The sequence below is a fragment of the Rhinichthys klamathensis genome, unplaced genomic scaffold, assembly GCF_029890125.1.
Source record: "Rhinichthys klamathensis goyatoka isolate OS25496 unplaced genomic scaffold, OSU_Roscu_1.1 h1tg000029l_1, whole genome shotgun sequence".
Lineage (NCBI taxonomy): Eukaryota > Metazoa > Chordata > Actinopteri > Cypriniformes > Leuciscidae > Rhinichthys > Rhinichthys klamathensis.
The window spans coordinates 1,701,573-1,723,706 of record NW_026606579.1 but is presented as its reverse complement, the minus strand read 5'-3'; the positions used below and the strand labels follow the sequence as shown (position 1 = coordinate 1,723,706).

Sequence of the window (22,134 nt, the reverse complement as noted above, 5' to 3'; positions counted from 1 at the left end):
ACTATTAACTAACATGAACAAACAACGAACAACTGGATTTCTATTAACTAACATTAACAGATGAATAAGTGTTGTTAGTTCATACATTAACTAATGTTAAAAAATGAGACCTTATTGTAAAGTAAATAATTAAATGGATATTTAAATTGGACATAAACGGATATTTTTAATACTTAAAATGGTTTCATTCAAGTTTGAAAATTGAGGTAAAGACACAATATGTACGATTTTTAAATAAAAAATAGCCAAAAACCACTAGAACAATGTTATGTTTTGTTGACTTGTGTACTTACATTATCCCAAATGTTTACAACAATGTTTAAATCCAGAGAATTCAGCTATTTTATCCGGCGGCCGACTCCGGCATATATACGCATAATAAAAACAGCAATGTAAAATGTCCTGGGCTCTCGGCCCCGTCCTGCTTCATACTACAGTAACGTTAATAAACTTTAATACATTAGCTCACACATGAACATGATTTCTGCCTGAGTCCCATCAGATTGCTTTCCATCGGCTGTGGAGGTAAAGACGACACCTCCCATGATTCCACGCTCATTCACAGCGTCATCAAGCTACGTATTTGTTATTGTTTTGAATGAACGAAATCCAGCGGCAAAACTTACCATTTTGTGCCTTTAAATGCGAAAAAATATATAAAATTCAATTAATTATTCCTTTTAAAAATAGTAAGTTATTAAAAGAGCATTTACCAATTGGTTTCTTAATCCAAATGAGTGAAACACTGAAACTTTTGAATTATTTTTATTTATTTGTAGCCCCTTTGACACAAAACAGCCCTCTTGAAAAGGGAACCGTTGCTGATGACTGACTTTAGGCCCCAGACACACTTTAAAGGCATTACTATTACATTATTAACTATAAGAGATGTGTTACTAAGAAGATTACTAATCAGCTCAAAAAAATACATTTGGCATAGTACTATTTTTAGCATAATGTGATTTGGGACACACTAATCTTGCATACTATGTAGAATATTATATAGTAATTCGGGAATCAAATAATGTGTGTGTGTGGGTTGGAAAAGCAACATGTGATTCCTCTATTTCAGTGAAAGACCTTATTCATCCTCTTTCCCTTTAAACACACACACACCTGTATAAAGCGGAGGAGTACACACATACACAGCACATTAGGCTGCACGTCTGTCAATAACTCTCCTGCAGTTCTTCATATTCATGAAAACGAGTCAAACATGACATGAACACACATGCTCTATTCACATTTACCTATGGCCTTATTCCAGAGAAAGACATGGATTATACAGAAACCTGTGAAGAGATGTGCTGTTCCATGATGTGCTTTTTGTTTATGCAGTGAGTGAGTATGAACTATGTCCTCCACTCTTCTCTATTACATAAAAGTATGATCCAGCTTATCTGAGATGGCCTATGGGCCAAATCATGATGTAATCGGGGTTTAAAAAAAACAAAAACACACACTAATTGAGAACAAGCGGCCAGGAATTAAGAATCCCATACAACATGTACATGCAGTCTTTATAGTACTTGGAAAAGGGGCGGACTAAAAGCAATGGAAAATAAAAGCTGTTCCGGAAGAAAAGAGATTATATTCCCGCATAAAAGAGAGCTGGAAACTAGAAAAAGAGTGTAAAGGTGCGGTCGTGCTGTGTAGTTTTATGGCAGGCTGTTTGCTGGCTCACGGCCCCCTCCGCCCTCACCTCATAAGACGGCGTCCCCCAAGGGTGACATATCGGCCCGCTCTTTTATCTGGCCCTGGCAGTAAAAAGTACCTAACCTGAGGGCCATCCATTATCACACACAGCTGTCTGCTGTCTCTCTGCTCTTGATATCTTCAGACGAGAGGGATAATACAAAATAGATGCAGTTCGCATTAAGCATTAAGCAATGACAATTGAGCACATTATCCCCATTAATTCTCATTATTGCAGTCTGATCAAAAGTGATCAATTAAAAACAAATGTTAGTATATGCCAAAGTAATATTTACTACACTAAATTTAATTTATTCAAAAAATAAAATGAAACAATAAAATAAATAAATATTGGGGGAATTATATTAATTCAAATAATGTCAACGCAAAAAAAAAAATTGTGTTAACTTTACAACAAGGTCTCATTTGTTAACATTAAACATTAGTTAATGTATTCATTAAATACACTTTTAGTCCGCCCCTTCTCCATGTACTAGAAGACTGCATGTACATGTTGTATGGGATCCTTAATTCCTGGCCGCTTGTTCTCAATTTGTGTGTGTGTGTGTGTGTGTGTGTGTGTAGTTGCAGGTAACGTGTCCTATTTTTTTGTAATCTGACATACCGCAGGTAACGAGTTGCTCTGGCAGATCACCCCACTTCCCTCCGTTCACTCTCCCTTTCCTGTCTTTCATCTCTTTCTACCTCGTCCTCTCAACATCACAAGCGCTGTGCTCTTTCATTCCGTCAAGCCCGAGACAACCTCACTAGTAATTTTTAGGCATATCATCAGTCAGTCGCACCCTAGCGCTCAGTCTTCCGCTTTCCTCCCGCCGTCTTTTAACTGATGCCGTGAAAGTCTAGAAAGCGCAGTGATCTACTTTTTTCTTTTTTTTTCAAAAAGTGTGGCACGGAAAAATCTTGCAAGAACGAAAGTGGGTCAAACTCTAATAAACTCCAGACTGTCTTGGGCTGCCTGACATCACTCCAAACTGGAATGCATCCTATTCAAGGGAATGCAAGCTGATCATCTATCAAACACATTTACATGACAGCTTACAAATTCCACAATCTGTGCCAAATAAACAAGCGATTGCTCTCTGACATCGCTGTTGGTGGATGAGAATGCGGGAACGGACACGTCTGGACTTGTGTCTAAGATGCTGGTAAATAATAACCTCACGTATGGGAAGCACCATGCATGAACACACACTCACTCGGAGAGCAGCCCGGACGGAACTGCTCAACTGTGACACACACTTCTTGCACGGTCGCCTCCCACTAACCTTCCTCTGACTCACTTCCTGCCAGTGTGAGCGTGTTCTGTGTGTGTGAACGTGTGAACACCCACTCGTGCAGTTGCACACATGCACACCAGGGTGAGATATGACTGCTCCCATGACAACAGGGAGAAAAGGTTGATCGACCCATATTCATCTCACACCAAGATTCTGCAGACATGAATTTTTTACATGGCAGATCATTAATATAATGTGTGTTGTCTATTACACACTTTCAGAGAGAAGACATGCTTGCTGGCAGTCAAACAGAAGTAACCATTAAACTGAAAGTGGGTGGCATATTTGGGATTGGTTGAAGGTGAGTACGAGTCACTCACAAGGGCCACGTATGCTTCATCCACACCATGTTTCACATCCACAACATCATTAACATACTTATAAGTTTGAGGTAAATATGTGAATCATTAATACTTGTAGTTGCTATACAGCACTTCATCAGGCCGACAATTATATTAAAATGTATGTTTAATATAAATTAATTTGTTTGCCATGAATTGTAAATGAATAAATAACTAAGGAAATTCAATTTTAATCAAATTATTTTAAAAATTGTTAAAAGTAACTGTTATATTAAAAATATAAAATTGTATTTTATTAAAATAAATATTAATTATTATTATTATTAAATAGTTGAAGTAATAATCATAATAATCATTATTTTAATAATGAACTTAAAAAAAGTTTAGAATAAAATTATAACTAAATAATATAATAAATATAAAACAAAGATAACATTAAAATTTTGTAACAACTTTTAAAAATAAGACATTAAATTACATAAAAAATAAATAAAATCTGTTAAAAGTTACCAAAAACACAATTTATAATATATACATAATTTATAGTGTGTGTGTGTGTGTGTGTGTGTGTGTGTAATATATACATACACTCACCGGCCACTTTATTAGGTACCCCATGCTAGTAACGGGTTGGACCCCCTTTTGCCTTCAGAACTGCCTCAATTCTTCGTGGCATAGATTCAACAAGGTGCTGGAAGCATTCCTCAGGGAGTTTGGTCCATATTGACATGATGGCATCACACAGTTGCCGCAGATTTGTCGGCTGCACATCCATGATGCGAATCTCCCGTTCCACCACATCCCAAAAATGCTCTATTGGGTTGAGATCTGGTGACGGTGGAGGCCATTTTAGTACAGTGAACTCATTGTCATGTTCAAGAAACCAATTTGAAATGATTAGAGCTTTGTGACATGGTGGAAGTAGCCATCAGAGGATGGGTACATGGTGGCCATAAAGGGATGGACATGGTCAGAAACAATGGTCAGGTAGGCCGTGGCATTTAAACGATGCCCAATTGGCACTAAGGGGCCTAAAGTGTGCCAGGAAAACATCCCCCACACCATTACACCACCACCACCAGCCTGCACAGTGGTAACAAGGCATGATGGTTCCATGTTCTCATTCTGTTTACGCCAAATTCTGACTCTAACATCTGAATGTCTCAACAGAAATCGAGACTCATCAGACCAGGCAACATTTTTCCAGTCTTCAACTGTTCAATTTTGGTGAGCTCTTGCAAATTGTAGCCTCTTTTTCCTATTTGTAGTGGAGATGAGTGGTACCCGGTGGAGTCTTCTGCTGTTGTAGCCCATCCGCCTCAAGGTTGTGTGTGTTGTGGCTTCACAAATGCTTTGCTGCATACCTCGGTTGTAACGAGTGGTTATTTCAGTCACTGTTGCCCTTCTATCAGCTCGAACCAGTCTGGCCATTCTCCTCTGACCTCTGGCATCAACAAGGCATTTCCGCCCACAGAACTGCCGCTCACTGGATGTTTTTTCTTTTTCGGACCATTCTCTGTAAACCCTAGAGATGGTTGTGCGTGAAAATCCCAGTAGATTAGCAGTTTCTGAAATACTCAGACCAGCCCTTCTGGCACCAACAATCATGCCACGTTCAAAGTCACTCAAATCAACTTTCTTCCCCATACTGATGCTCGGTTTGAACTGCAGGAGATTGTCTTGACCATGTCTACATGCCTAAATGCACTGAGTTGCCGCCATGTGATTGGCTGCTTAGAAATTAAGTGTTAACGAGCAGTTGGACAGGTGTACCTAATAAAGTGGCCGGTGAGTGTATATAAACACTTATGTTTTAATTGTTAAAAAACATTTTAAAATGCTGAATACTTTATGCTGAATATGTCTTTAAATGGCGACTCTTCCAATCAGCCTGTACGTGTGTGTGGTCACTCACCGAGGCGGCTGCCGTTTCGAGGCATGGCCATGAAGGACCCCAGACTTCCCCCGATGACACTGTGCGGTCGGCGCAGAGGAGGCTTCTTAAAGGAGCCCGTGTACTGGTGCAAAAACGAGTGCATGCTGTGGGAGGAGGGCGGCCGGCCATTCCTCACGATGGGCTCTGAAATAACAACAAGAGACACAAACACAGCATCAGTATAATTGCATGAATAGATTTATATAGTGTGAGGCGGTGAATACTTCATTAAAATTAATACTTCACTACCTGAGGTTACACTGAGGTCAAAGGGAAGCTACAGCAATAAAGGGAAACCGGCAGCAACTATCTAGAAACTGGTGATGTCTTGACATTCACCTATATCTTTCACTTCCCATCAAGCTGAGTGATGCTGGGAAGGCAACACCTGCTGTGCTTTTCACTTTTAATGGAAAGACAAGCCAATCATTGCAAAGGTGTTGCTATGGCAATGTCTAAACCAACAGGAAAGCAGCTGGAGTCATTTGAGCCAATCAACACAAGGCATGAAAAAGCATCAATCAAACATATTCTGACAATCGACACAAGTATAAAAGATAATCAAAATGGCAACATATCAACCAATAGAAGCATCGCTACCATTATAAACCAACTATTTGACACTTGACAGTGACACCCATGTGAATTTTAGATTAAAAAAATGCACTGCATATATTAACTTTAATCAATGTCTGTAGAGGTTATATGACCATCACACATATGTGAGAGAGAGAGTGTGTGTGTGTGTGTACTCCGACCCCACCTGTCCACCTCCCACCTGTCTCTGCTCACACCACCTGTCCAGTCAACCAACCCCTCCTTGAGCTTGCACACACAACAACAACACACACACACATATACATATACATATATATATATATATATATATATATAAACACAGAGTAATGCATTGGTATTGCATTACATAAGGAGATAAAGTGCTGCTCTCTGGGACATCGTAATCTAAAAGTCATTCTTCCCCAGCATGCTCAGACATTCAAACACACAAATAGCGAGGCTCTGTGTCTCCAAACAACCCAAGCAAAAATGTCTCTTATATTAACCCACCCAACGTCCTAAGAAACTGCACCCGCCTAGTTCAAATTTGACCCCTGGATCATATTAAGCATTAAGATCCTGAATTCTGGATTGAGGTACTAATGGGTTCCCTAAAATAAATGTCTTTTTTATTGTGTCCCAAAGTTAGTTTATTATGAAGAAAATATTGAATATTGATTTAATTGATTAGTTAAAAACATTCACAACTTAGCAAACATTAGTGCTGCTATTTTAGGTTTATTTTAGTAATTTTTTTTATAAAGCCTTACAGTATGATATAGAGAAAAGTACATGTAAAGTAAAGGGATCAATTAAATTGTATAACAATTCTGGGTTCAATTTGATTAATAGATTTATGAACATCAAATTTAAATAAAGACCCGATATAAAAAAATGTTTTTTTATATAAAAACTATTTTATGAATTAAAAATTAATATTTGAATTAATTAGGCGTTTAAAAATTGGACATGAAGTTTTGTTCAGCGTAGGATAGTGTAAATCAAATATTCAAATTAAGACTAAATGAACCCATTTTACTTCTAACATGATTGAAGTGAAGTGTGAAGTGAATAGTAAAGTGAAAATTGAATTGTCAAGTGGAAAGTGAATTTAAAAGTGAAGTGTAAAAAGTGAAGTGTAAAGTGTGGAGTGAAAAGTGAAGCGTGACGTGAAAGGTGGAGTGAAAAGTGAAGTGAAAGATGGAGTGAAGTAAAAGGTGGAATGAAGTGAAGTGTAAAGTAAAGTTTAAAGTCAAAGGTGGAGCGAAAAGTGAAGCGTGAGGTGAAAAGTTGAGAAAAAAGTGAAGCGTGAAGTGAAAGGTTGAGTGAAAAGTGAAGCGTGAAGTGAAAAGTGAAGCGTGAAGTGAAAGGTTGAGTGAAGAGTGAAAAGTGAAGCGTTAAGTGAAGCGTGAAGTAAAAAAGTGAAGTGAAAAGTGAAGCGAAAAGTGAAGTGTGAAGTGAAAGGTGAAGCGTGAAGTAAAAAAGTGAAGTGAAAAGTGAAGCGAAAAGTGAAGTGTGAAGTGAAAAGTGAAGCGTGAAGTAAAAAAGTGAAGTGAAAAGTGAAGCGAAAAGTGAAGTGTGAAGTGAAAAGTGAAGCGTGAAGTAAAAAAGTGAAGTGAAAAGAGAAGCGAAAAGTGAAGTGTGAAGTGAAAAGTGAAGTGTGAAGTGAAAAGTGAAGCGTGAAGTGTGAAGTGAAGTGAAAAGTGAAGTGTGAAGTGAAAAGTGAAGCTTGAAGTGAAAAGTGAAGTGAAAAGTGAAGTGAAAAGTGAAGCGTGAAGTGAAAAGTGAAGCGAAAAGTGAAGCTTGAAGCGAAAAGTGAAGCTTGAAGTGAAAGGTTGAGAGAAAAGTGAAGTGTGAAGTGAAGCTTGAAGTGAAAGGTTGAGAGAAAAGTGAAGTGTGAAGTGAAAAATGACGCGTGAAGTGAAGTGTGAAGTGAAAAGTGAAGCTTGAAGTGAAAAGTGAAGTGAAGAGTGAAGCGTGAAGTGAAAAGTGAAGTGAAAAGTGAAGCGTTGACTGAAAGGTGAAGCGTGAAGTGAAAAGTGAAGTGAAAAGTGAAGCGTGAGTGAAGCGTGAGTGAAGCGTGAGTGAAAAGTGAAGTGAAAAGTGAAGTGAAAAGTGAAGCGTTGACTGAAAGGTGAAGCGTGAAGTGAAAAGTGAAGTGAAAAGTGAAGCGTGAGTGAAAAGTGAAGTGAAAAGTGAAGCGTGAGTGAAGCGTTGAGTGAAAAGTGAAGTGAAAAGTGAAGCGTTGACTGAAAGGTGAAGCGTGAAGTGAAAAGTGAAGTGAAAAGTGAAGCGTGAGTGAAAAGTGAAGTGAAAAGTGAAGCGTGAGTGAAGCGTTGAGTGAAAAGTGAAGTGAAAAGTGAAGCGTTGACTGAAAGGTGAAGCGTGAAGTGAAAAGTGAAGTGAAAAGTGAAGCGTGAGTGAAGCGTGAGTGAAAAGTGAAGAGTAAGTGAAAGGTTGAGTGAAAAGTGAAGTGTGTCAAGTGAAGAAGTGAAGTGTGAAGAGAAGTAAAGTAAAGTGAAATACAAAACTTTAAAAAATAGGCTAGATTTTATCCTCTGTAATTTGACTGAATTGTGAAAACTGGTCTCTTTATAAAGTTTGGAGGGGAAAGGGAGGGTTTGATGATGTCAGCATAAATGGAAAGACATTTATAGGCAGAGCAAGTTATTACATTGTGATGAAAGATTACAAAGGCAATCTTTTTTTCTTTGCAATAACATGTAATGATAAATAGTTCCCAAGCAGATCAATAGGATCAATTATGATTTCATGTCGACTTTAAACAGTGTTGTTTTCAGACTGTGTTTGGATGCCTGCACATGAAATGCTGATGGCGTATCCTCATTTATTCAGAGAGCGTTCTCTTTTTCGCTGTGGTCGCCCTCTCTCTCATATCTTCCCACACCACAGCTGTGTCTCTGATTACAACAGGCCTTTCAATCTGCTTACTAAGGGGAATCCAACAAAACACCAGGCTCACACACACACACACACACACACACCTCAAACAGCCCAGCTCAGTGTGGCGCAGGTCTGAACCATCCGAGCCCATGTGTGTAAAGTTCCACTCACAGACCAGCTGCACACAGGGACCGTATTTCCATACAAGCATCATGGAAACTCTGGAATGTTCCACGGCCAACGCCATGGTAACGCTCCACAGGTCGGGCCGTGACAATATTTCATGCTGTCAGATGAAGGAACGTCCCACCAACAGCATCAGTGGGTGTGTGGAGTTAAGACAAAATAGTGGAATTTGGACAGACGTGAACACCCAATACTGAAAAAATAGCATGATCATTTTTTCACATGCATGGCACAAGTACATTAAATGTAAACTCTACGTCTATCCTGTCTTGTTGCTAAGCAACAGCACTCCTGGGGAAAATACTTCATGTCAGCAGAAGCTCTTGGGCCCAAAGCAAGGTTGGGTCTACGGTTGCTGTGCCGACAGTCTCCGGTGAGGGGCTCTTTGTGCAGCGCCCGAAACATCCATTCCTGGTGCCAAAACGATCACAGGCACACATAAATTCACTCTATTTCTTCATTATTGAGACAAAGGATATCTTCAGAGAGAGTTTGAAATGTGGAGGAGCCCAAATAAACACAAAACCACACGCATGACTATTAGCCAGGCAGATGGTGCAGATGACTGTCCTGTTCTGGACCAGACCACAAACATAAAAAAACAAAACAAAGACTGTCTGAAAATTGAGGAAGCATTACAAAGAAACAACAACCATGTATCCCCTTTTTCATGTAGTATTTATGTCTCTCCCGTGGGCAAAAGACTAATACTATAGTCTTGATCATTATTAAAATTAACAAACAATACAATGTGTAAGGACAAACAGACCAGTAGCTGATAATTAATGTTAGATATGTTAGATATGTTAGATATGTTTATGTTATTTGACATAAATTTAGTATAATTAATAAAAATAAAAAATATGTATTTGCACACACACACACACACACACACACATATATATACACACACACACATACATATATATATAAATTCTGTTGCTGACTGAATCTACAATTCCATATTAAAAAGTACAGTCTTCAATGTTAATGAGACAAAATCTCAATTAGTCTACTCTCATTTCCATATTGCATGCATATCTTTCCTGAGGCTAAAGTGAGACTATAAATCACATGGCTCATTTAATGTATAATTAACACAGAACTTTTAAATCTTTAAATTAAATTATTCTTTCAGGTGTCCTAACACACCTAATGAAAAAAACAACAACTCTATAACAGGAGTTATTTTTAATTAAAAGGTTGTTATTCACATAAAATACTGATAATTAAATAAAACGGACATCAGCTGACATCTAATACCCATCACAGTGCATAATATTCCTCTGAACGTTAATCCAGATGGGCTGCAGTGAAAGAGGATTTAGCCTGCGCAGCGGCAGAAGTTAGATACCCTATCTAATGTGCGGATTAAAGGAAAGAGAAGAGAGTGGCATAAGATCCTTACGTAATGGGTCTTCATAAAACATTCATCAGTCTGACTAAAAAAAAAACCCGGCTGGGTCAACAACACTGCCATTCCCCACATTCAACACACAGACCTAAAAACAGCCACACTGTGAAAGCATGTATGCATAGCTGAGTGGGCATATCTAGACCGTTGTGCACATATCAGTGCAAGTGTACAGGTGAAAGAGTGCAACAATCAGGAAGAAGAAAAAAACAAACACATTCTCTGAATGTTAGTGTTAACCTGAGGATTGTGTTGTGATGGTTTGACACTAGGACTCCCGGAATTCTATAACTACTATAATGCTCATACATTATTTGCATATAATTTCAATAAGCTATATCAAATCTAAGAATAAATGGATCTGTAATGTTAGGATAGGTAATAATAAACATCAGAACACTACATTTTAATTATGACGTATGTAAAAATGTATTAGTTAACCAACAACCACTCAGCCTCATCAAGGCTCTGGATCATGGCTAAAGCCTCTGTGGCAGTCATTCTTCTTGCTGACATTGTTCTGATATTCTCTTTTCAATATTTCAATTTGGTTTTAGCTCGAAGCTAGATTTCAGCTTTGCAATAGACTAAACAAACAACAAGAGAAATTGTTGCTAGTCAACGGTGTTGCATCTTCAAGAGCGGGAAAAAGGAGCAACCGACACACGGTCTGTAATGCATACGGTCCGTATGACTATTATGGCCATTCAAGGTAGAAATACTCAAAACTCTTTTGTGTCTTGTAATTTTAATAAAATAACAATGATAGAATAAAATATAGACACATTTAGGAAAAGTCAGGGTCCTATTACATGGGTTTTATTTCAACAAAGTTATTACATTGCAAAATTTTAAAACAGTCAAAATGACTGCCTTGGGAGTTCTAGTGTTAAGGGCACGATTGAGGGAGGATGTTGTTACTGCTGTCAGGCCACTGCGGACACCATAAATGTTACTGTTAATTCAAAGATTTACACACAGGCTCAGTGCCAATCCTATTAAGTTGTCTCGATGACTACACAGCTAGCTTCTGAGGCAGCAAAAAAAAGAAGAAAAAAATTTATAAGTGACTAAATAGAAATGTGCACGCTAGCATGCACAAATAGGTTTCTCAGATGAAGCACAGAAAAATCAGCTAATGCTCACAGTTTTGATTTAATTTATGGTAAATATGCTGCAATGCAAATTTTCATGAACAAAAAAAACAGCACTTGGATGGAAAAAAGTAACTTGAGTTAAACCCTTAAAGCATTCAGGGACTGCCTATAGTTGAGAAGAGCATGCAATGCTACCTTATATTTCGGTTAAAATGAGATGTGATAACACAGCATAATTGTGATGTCCTTAGTTCTGAATTGATCCACCTAAAAATGCTGTCTAGGAAGGGTTTTGACTACACATTCACACGGCACTTCGTAACTTATGTTTTGGTGAATTGGTGGCTAACCTTGGACGCATGTACACCTGAGGAGACCTCCGAAACAAAATTAGGAGCCTTTAAAATAGCATAATAGGGGCACTTTAAAACCCTCCCAGAATAGGTGCTCCGATAAGGATGTGGAACATCTATCCTGTCTTGGCCAAAAAAAACTTGGTAGCTGAATTTGTGCTTTTGATAAGTGTGGTTACTGTTTTCCCTCAGTCGAGCATGCATCACGGGCCAGGGGTGCTCTGGGGACAGAAGGTATGCAGGAACGCACTGGAACTCACACCACACTGACTTCCAGTTTACAGACTGTACGGTCTGAAACAGTCTGTGTGATTCTAGTCCATCCTTCAGGTTTGCCTAAAGGCAACAGAGCTAATTTAGCCCATCTCTCACAGGCTGTCACATGCTCCCTTCCTCTCATTCTCCTCACAGGGGTGTCATTGCTGTTACGTAATTACTAGCTAGCTGACATACAAGAAGCGAGGAGAATAAAAAGCACTTTGAGGAAGAGGACAGGGAGTGTTTTGCTTGGTTCTTTTCCATTCAACTGAAATTGCATTGCTTTAGGCATTCAGGCTGACTGGAAGAATGACAGCAGAGCTTTCTCACATCAGTCCTGTTTATGGTCACAAAAATGGCAAAGACTTCAGTTATGACAGATCAGGATGACAGAATGACAGCTTGACAGCTTTTCAAGTCAGCTTGTAATGGCTGTGTCAGGGTAACTAACCCGTGCTAACGTGGTCAAAACAGGTGACCCAGAGAAAATAAAATACCCTGGGTGTAAATACTGTGAACAAAAGAGAAACTACTCATTTGAAATCAAATTCAACAAGTTAAACAAGTTAAGCTCAGCATTTGTGGCATAATGTTAAATCTGTCACTTCTCTTTTTTTGAAGACACTTACATTGGAAGTAAACGGGACAATCCGAAAACAATAAAATACTCAGACAAACAATATGTGTGCTAAGGCGATTTTAAAGGGGGAACAAAAATCTTTTTCTGTGTAAAGTTAAAATGTTACAACTTTGTTGACAATGTAATGCCTAAAGCCCTAAAACGACTGTAAACAAAAAAAAAAAAAACTGTACAAATGACAAACAGCATTACAGCTCAAATAAATATGGACAAATAAATAGTTGTATCCTCCAAAAATTGTCCCCGTTCACTTCCATTGTAAGTACCAATGTAGGCCTTTTAAAAAATAAATAAAACTAGGAACAAATTAGAATTCATTTTTGTGTTAATAATCATTAAGCAAAAAATGCTGTTGATTGAGTTGAACTTGACTTCCCCTAATATAATTTTTTTTTTTTTTAAAGGGAGAATACAGTATCCAAAGGGAATAGAGAAGTAATAAGAGTTCACAAAAACAAAAGCATGACATTTGTGTTTTACACTCCAGAATGACTTGGCTTGTATTGAACCAGGAGTAGTCATGAAACTACACACACCAAGTTATTTTAAGAGATTCAATTAAATGCCCCAGATTTATTCCTATAACTTTTTAGAAAGAAATACAGGGGACCAGTCACTACCCAAGTGAAAATATCAGAGGTCAGGCCAAAGTAAACATGCAGCCGTCTTCACATTGCTACAAAAATGCAGAATATTTGTGGTCTTCAAATATTAGTGTAGCGATATATGTTGACAAAGCAATATATAAGGGAAGCAATTCTGAAAGATGACAATGTGGAAAAAATGTTAAATGGATGCAAAATGAGTGCAGCAAAGGTTTTCTACGCTGCAGTATTTGACAAAAGGGTACGTTACCTCAGAAAATGACCTTTACTAAAATAGTTTAGCTACAAAATCTGATAATCAGTTTATAGAGCCCCTGCGTCCTGATTCTTAACACAGGAGGCCCTTTTTTCCGCTCCCGTGGATCTTTTCCAGGTTTCCAGAGATCTTATTCCACAAGCTAATCAAAATACTAATAAATCAGTCTCTAATCTGGACTACTAACAGTGACCCTGCACATACAATATACTGTAGACACAGCAAACAATATGAAAGGTATTCAGCGCACACACTCACCGCTGTCCTTGCTGCTGTTCTCCTCGATGGTCATCTGTTCCGCCAGCTCCGAGAGAGACTCATCGATCGTCTGGCTTCCACGCAGAGTGAGTGACAAACGTCTCTTAAACCTCTTCATCCTCTCCATGGGCCTCTGTGGCAGGGGGGGCCTGTGGGAACACACACACACACACCGTGTTAATCATCATCGGCCTGCGAATACCTGCGGGTTATGCAGCGTTCAGACTTCTTTTCATTAAAAATTTACTTTTTTTTTACTATTATTAAGTTCAGTGGCATTGTGGCTTAAGCGCAGCCTAAAAAGAAGAATATGCGTTACATAGAGGGAGTAAATCATGCTTTTCACTTCGACAAAGTTTTTGAATACTTTGCATTTGTTTTAGCTGTTAGAGTTTAGGCTAGTTCATGGAGATGACAATTTAAATCAAAATTGCTGTTCTGCAACTTTAAGTGCATGCCAATTAAAATTTACTGTACTTCTCTTCCAGGAAAACAGACCAAAATAGTGATGACTCATCTAGTACGCACAAGTGTACTCCAATAAAATGTTCACTAAAAAGAGAACATCCCATCCCCCTAATAATGGTTTCTGGCTAGTAGCAAAAGCAAATAACAGCTTGCCAGTGCATCTTCGGCAGTAATACTTGTACATTCCCATTTACTTTACCAACCATTTCTGGAATTAAAGTCTTTATTGCATTTTTACCAAGCTTTGACATACTGGCTATTTTTCAGAGCCCTTCAATAACTTCCTGTTGGGGAAAAAATGGTTGTCAAACCATTTCATGGAGTCCTAAGAATAAAGATCAATGTGGAGGCCTCGTTTTGTTGTGAATATTTGTAAGTTCCAGTGGGATAGTTTTTGATGTAAACAGCAGGACTTTGACTTACATGTGCCAAGAATAAATGAAAAAAAAAAGCCTCATTAATAATTGAAATCCTTTTAATCAAATATTCATGAGACTGTATTTTGTTTTTATAGGCACTTCAACACATGGTTGTGCATTATTAAAACACACACTCCCACATGCGCCATAATTCCCTTTACACCAATGCATTTTCTTAAAATAAATAACAGCAATGAGACATGCAATAAAAAAAATAAAAAGATAGTTCTGATTGAATGAGCCAAAGGTAGTCTGAATGTAAAAATTGGAAAAATTATGCAAAAATAAACATCCAATATTTAATTTATTTAAAAAATAAATTGAAATAAACACCACATGTATGAATAACAAATAAATAGAAATATAAATTTATTTAAAATATATTTTAAATTAATAAATGCATTTAAAAAATAAATTAATCTGTCATCCTTAATAATTATTAAACATACATTGTTATCTTAGTCTAATATTGGTGTTGCCATTTTATAATAGCAATAAACTACTCAAGGGCATGCATAATGGTGATTTAAACAAGATTAAAGTGTGCAAAATAACACCCCTTAAACATACGATCACTCATGCTTGGGTTCTCTAAAGGCTACACCTTTAATGTGTGTGTGCTTGTGTATTTCTCTCAATACATGCTGACTTTGCACCGTTTTAGGCAGGAAACACCTTGCTATGGGAGGCAGCGGGACTCTTTCTGTCTATTGTATTGCCACCGTCAGACTACACGCACCCAAATTCACACAGGACTTGAAGGTTTGTTGCGTTCACAAAGCGAGGTACAAATGAAACCTCCAAGGTTCTCCTAGTCTACCAAAAGTACAGCACATACTGATAACATTCGGCCCCTATGAAGAGCCGGGTCACTGTATTCATAAACAGACGCACAAAAGACTATCAGGTTATAGTGAGATGGCTTTTCTCATGTGGTGTCTGATTTCAGGACGCTGCAAAGTGGGAAATGTGCATGCAAAGATCACACTACAGGAAACGGCCGGTCAGAGCATCTGTGATTGGTCCCTCTCGAATACAATCACGCAGACACACCATCTGTCCATCTGACACAGACTAAAGGAAGGGGGGGGTGACCGAGCCCCCATATGAGGGATTAGACGACTGGTACAGGCCAATATAGAACCGACAGACAGTATAATGTCCACGCTGACAGAGCACATCTTCTCAAACAGCTGGTATCTCATTCTGCTACGTAGGGCAGCAGGGTCCAGTCACACCCAGAGGCCACAAGCGTGTGTTTTCATGGGCTTGTGTTTGAACAGTTGGCATTCCTGTGCCAGACCTGCTAGGACAGGGCACAACCAGCCTGAACACACACATACAGACACTTTAACACTCTGCAAAAATCACCATCCTGTTCATTAAAGACATGCAGAAGTGATTCCCCATCATGCAATGTCAGGCTTTGGCTGCGTCTACATTCATCTGGATAGTGGATACATCTGAAAACTGCATTTTCATTTCAAAACACTTTGTCCAAACTAGCATTTTCCAAAAGTTACTCGCGCAGACTGAAAAAGCTTAAATCATCTTACTTACATATGTGTAAAAAAACCTAATAAAAGTTCATTGCAATGATACCGAGAGTCCAGAGCAGACAAAGTTTTTGCTGTATTCTTCAGCCATGATCATTTTATCATCAACATATTTTGCACTCAATTGCACAAAAACGCAATTGCTCTCATGCTTTGATGCAGAAAGGCAATGATGACCGGTCATCTTTTAAGGGATGTAATTCAAGTGAACAGCACATACTGTAGCTGGCACATGTTGGTATAACAAAAGATATCTATAGGTACAATATGCAATACATGACTAAAAGTGTCATCGTTTTCAAATACCTCCGCTTTCATAGTCCGCACTACAATTCGAAAATGGCGTTTTCAAATAGGTAGGACAAAACACTATTTCAGTGTGAACAGAAGGCCAAAACAAGAGAAAAAAATGCTTTTTTAAATGTATTCAGATTATTGCCTTTAATGTTGGCCTACAGGGACTTTACGGCGAGCCTTTTCTACTCGTCTCCAGTCTAGCTCATTAAAAAAAAAAACTACAAACGCATCGCTAAGTGGGCATACTTTTTCTTGTTTTTTCTCTTGGTTTGCACACGTCCTTTTTCGGTGGAGGACACAGACACTGTTGTTTCAGTGACACACTGCATTCTTGGCCAATGAGCGAAGAGCATTGAGGACAGTGTTGTCTATTGTCACCCCGCCCCCTCCCGTCATTAACCCCTCGGTCTGGTGCAACATCCCTCTCCAGACAGCAGCTCTCCGGGATCACGCTAGGAAAGTGGGCTGCTGGAGGGGGGAAAAGTAGGCCTCAAAAATATGCAAATATGGTTACAGCTCATTTAATATGCATGTTGTGGGTGGGGCATGTGGTCTATGGTGATTTCATAAAGTGTAATCATATTTTTGTTGAAAATGAGGCTGTAAGGCCCTAAGTCACAAGTCAGTTTTTTATCCGCATGACCCTGACATACACCGCTGTTCAAAAGGTTGAGGTTGGTAAGATTTTAAAATGTTATTATTTAAATGTTCTTATGCTAACCCAGTCTGCAATTATTTGGTCAAAAACACAGTAAAACTGAAAAATTATGAGATACTATTACAAATTAAATAAACTGTTTACTATTTGAATATATTTTAGAAATGTAATTTATTCCTGTGCTGTGATGGAACATCATAACTCAAGTGTCACATGATCCTTCAGAAAACCCTCCTAGATAACCATTTCTTCTTATTATCAATGTTGAAAACAGTTGTGCTGCATAATATGTTGAGGAAACAGTGATAATTTCACTGGATTCCAGCATTCCAGCATTTAAAAAAAATATATATAGAAATCTTTTAAAACATTATAAATATCTTTACTGTCACTTTTGATCAATTTAATCTGTCACTGCTAAATGAAATATTAATCTTTTTTCCTTTTTTAAATCGTACAGATCTCAAACTTTTGAATGGTAGCATATTTAACCATTATCCAACAAATAAAAAAAAAAAATCTGGTTTTCTATATTGACGTATAAACCTGAGTCAAAGCAACGCTCACCATCACAATGCTACAGTGTTTTGGTTGCTTAATGACCCAAGTCAAAAGAACCAAACTCTCAAGTCTCTATAAATGTTTACATGAACTTTAAAGGTTAGACTAAACTAATAATTAGTCTATTCTGAGTCTATTCTTTAGTCAAATGAAATAATGAGCAACAATAATAGTACTGATTGACCTAAGCAAACATTAATAATATAAATAGCAAGTTCAAGATCTACATAGAGACAAAAGCAAACATTAATAATATAAATAGCAAGTTCAAGCTCTACATAGAGACAAAAGCATCCATTAGTAAAGCACAGCTTGTCAGAAACAGCTGAATGTACAGGGACAGTTGCATAAACTTGTTAGACACTATGTTAAGAACTATAGAACGATGTCTTAAAAAAGGTTGGTATAATCTGAATTAGAAAAGTGAGACTGATTGCCCCTTTGTCAAACTAGTTCTTATGTAACTGTTAAAGTTATGACCAGTCTTGAAGAAAATATTTAGACGACTAACATGTAAGAATAGTCTGGGCAGTTTATGCAACTAGCCACTGCTGTTCCGCTATTGTCTCTTTTGCTCTTTTTATCTTTCAGTGTGTTGCCATATGAGTAGTTTTACAGTCGTCCAATCATAAACGAGCATGTGAATCAAACGCCGGGAGAGAATCTGTTTACATCCCCCGGGCCAGGATTAGCCCACCTCTTCTGTACATGCTCCTCATGAGAGATAAGGGGTCTTTGTGTGGCAATGAGAGGGCGCATTACCCACACCATAACAAAACCCTCATGTGCCTCGTGTGGGCTGGGGAGGCACGGGAGAAGATAATACATCACAAACTCACAGTGGCACAAACACATGCACTCACACAAACCTGCAGAGCTTGCAAACACAAACACTTTTCACCCAATAACACAGAGACAAAACACCAGCACCGAGGACTGCTGCTGGCCCCAGCTCCAGCTGAATTCTGGGACGACCCTGCAGCCGGGTGGCACCACAGACCGAGGGCAATTAGACCAGGAAGGCCTGACATCAAACATCACACCAGCCAAGAGGCATCAAACAGCAAGCTAATTAACCACAGCCTGGAGAGACAGAAACTGGGTTAGCCAGCTAAACAGACGCACTAAGATACCCAAAAAGCATCAAACCGCACTGTTTGTGTTGCAGAAACCTCAAATTAGAGATGTCGTGATATACCGGTATTGACAATAACCGTGATATTTTAAAAATAATTAATATAGTTAGTGTTAATTAAAAGGTAGGGTTGGCAATTCGGAGTGGCTAGCAAGCTAGCTCTGAAAGCATAGCTTTCCAAAGTGTTTCCAAAGTCACGCCTCCTGCGAAACACAAGTGTGCTCATTCGGATAAAAACGTATGGATTATCGTGTTTGCTTCAAATATCTTTAGACAGCAGTATTCTTTTATATTTTTATCCAAAATAGGGTGATGTGAACATTGTAGAGCGCAAAACTCTCCGTTTCATTCATACTCGACACTGGAGGGTGACTCTCGCGCAGCAAGTTTACAAGTGAGACTCATCATGAGTAATAAGTTCCAGGAAATCCCTAATATGGACAAAGACATCCAGCAATCGCTGTAGCAAAATAAAATGAAAAAGAGACATTTCGACTGATTAAACAAAGAGAATTAACCCACCATTACAACAGTATTATTATTATTATTTTTATCTGTGTTCTTCAAGCAATCTCAGGTATAATCATAAGGATAATGTAAATTCGACATATTACTTTATACTATAGAATACAGTGATAAAAGCGATAATTTCTATTTAACTGACAGTATTCTATGTTTTAATTTTTTTTTAATTTCTATAGATATCGCAATATATTGTTATCGTGAATTCTTTTGGACACAATATAACAGTACAGTGAAAAATCTGATAGACAGCCCTACCTCAAATCAAAATGCTTATTGCATGCAGAGTTTTACTTTTCTGGATTTTTTAGTCAGTTTTCCTTTTGAGCTACTTTTCAAATGTCATGTGTAGGTTTTTAATCGCTATTCTTAAAAAAAAAAAAAAAAAAAGCTCTTATTAAGCAAGGATTCATTAAATTGATGAATAAAGTGACAGTAAAGACATTTATAATACAAAATATTACAAAATATTTCTTTTTTAAATAAATACTGCTCTTTTGAACTTTATTCGAAAGAATCCTGAAAAATGGTTAAAAAAAGAAGGTCAATATCATTTGTATGTTTTTTTCTGTGGGTCGTTTTCAAAATGTCAAATTCTGCATAAAGTGTAAAAAATACTATTTAATTATGCAATTTGTGGTATACAAACGCTATGAAAATAGCCTTAGAAAGAAAAAGTAGTCTGCATCCAATATCAGACTGATAATAATTATAATTAAAAATAAATATCAATATTTGTTCATACTGATATGGTCGTGCATTCTAAAAGGAAAATACCCAAAATTCAACATAAATGGTCTATATTTATGTAGTAACCCCTCCAAAATCTACCGAAATTTTTTACCTTTATATCACTAATATATCAAAAAGGGAAGTCTGGAAAGCACAGCTCAGATCTTCAAATGAATATAGGAGGAATCTCGGGTGAGATTGGTATTTTTGATTCTCTTTCTATCTCTTCCCACATACACGCAAACAAAAAGTCCATTCCCATTGCCATAGCAACAGTCTTTCCTGGGACTTCTCAGCATCTTCTTTCTCACAGATCAGAATCTGTAATTTACCCCTTCGCACGCCCAAAGACAGAGTGAGAGAAAGATGGAGCTGGTGACGGAGTGGGTGAGCAAGTACAAAACAGAAGAGAGCGAATGAGAGAGAGAGACACATAGAAGAAGCAGAATGATGTCTTTGTGTTTGACTACAAAGCATGAGATCTCCACGGCAACTCTGCTCGTCTGTGCCAAACTGCAGGCAAGTGAGACTAAAATGACAAAAAAAAGGGCAAACACGAGAGAGAAAGAAAGATAAAGAGACAGCTAGCAAGCTTAACAGCGAGTGAAATTAGGCATATTACACGCATGACTGTACAAGCGGCTTCATAACCATCCGTTTGAATCAAGCAGGTCTATAATACCAGGAGAAAGCCATCTGTTAACAACAAAAATAAACGTGAACTTCACCTCTGAAAGCAAGGCTCTAGATCAGATACTGACATCAGTTTGTATCAGGGCCTGTTGACGTGTTTGCATGCAGCACATCTGCCCTCTGTCCAAAACAGGACATCAAAGATGCATCATCACCGTCATTTACCTTGCGTAATGTAATTAGAGCCATAGAAATGGCCAGATCTGGCAGTCCTGAGGTTCTTTCATCTGCCCGTCCACTCGACGACGCTTAAAGCACTTCAGGGTGTCATTAGCAGGCTCTTCAAAAATCACTCTCGCCCCCCCAGCAGCAAAGATGAAGATGAAGCCCAATGTTCATGTGATGACTGATGGGAAAATGGACGGAATAAATGCATTCATACAGAGGACTGCCAGAAGGTCACAGTAGCCGCGTTTCCATTACAGATTTGCGCAAAACTTTTGCGTTTTTTCTAAATATCGATAAAAAACTATTGCGATATGACGGCGTTTCCATTAACCGATGTTATGCGACTTTGGACGTTTAGGTTTAACACATGTGAATAGACGTGCAGCCACCGCACAAGACATTATTATTATTAATGGAAGGAGACGTGGTGTGTTATCCAAGCATTAATGGTAAGGAAAGACCCTAATACTGTGAACGGCACATGAGGTGTTTTTGCGTGTTTCTCCCTCATTTCTGCTCCAAGGTCTTGATTGTGGCATTTCTTTGAGGTTTAGAATCCAGTATTCCTGCAATTCTTTTTTCTTTTATGAATTTAATAAAGAACTTTGTCTCGTATTCTGTCCAAACGGTCCGTGTACTTTTGCGACCATTTATTTTTCCTTTTTTAACCCGTAGCCTAATTGAAAACCAGCCCGACTGAGCCATGTCTCTGGAACCATAGCCTAGGTGATTTATAGGTGATTATAGGCTAATGATAATAAATGTGTCTGAAAAAATAACTAGGCATTTTAATTGTTTATTAATAACTACAGTGTTAGTGCCGACTGCAAACATATTTTCATCTCCACTGTAAAGCGGATGGGATGCGCCTTTAGAGAGAAATGCACCTTTCATATGGATTACATAATCAGAAGGTATTTGCTTTCGATTTGAATTTGTTCGTTCAAGCTTTAGCCTATAGGCTATATTTTGTTTCAGTTCATTTCTGAGACATGTTCCAGTTCACGGAGATCATGAAAGCGCGCCTGATTTATTTAGCAAAAGAAGAACGTTTTCTTGTTATTGTGAGTTTACACAAATAAAAGTAGTTGCGGATTATGTATTATTATTTTATGTATGACCATAAATTACAGAGTATTTTAAGTTGTTTCCACTGTTGACAGGA

General features: G+C 38.1%; 1 protein-coding gene across 1 annotated transcript in view; it reads right to left on the bottom strand.

The window, feature by feature from the left end:
- Positions 1–22,134, bottom strand: part of cdk17 (cyclin dependent kinase 17) — a 54,463-nt gene that overhangs the window by 13,741 nt on the left and 18,588 nt on the right. The window contains exons 2-3 of the mRNA XM_056245243.1: positions 13,761–13,909; positions 5,211–5,375 (exon numbers count right to left, since the gene is read on the bottom strand). Of these exons, the coding sequence (XP_056101218.1) occupies positions 5,211–5,375; positions 13,761–13,887 (292 nt within the window). The 5' untranslated portion in view covers positions 13,888–13,909. The remainder of the gene's footprint in view (positions 1–5,210; positions 5,376–13,760; positions 13,910–22,134) is intronic.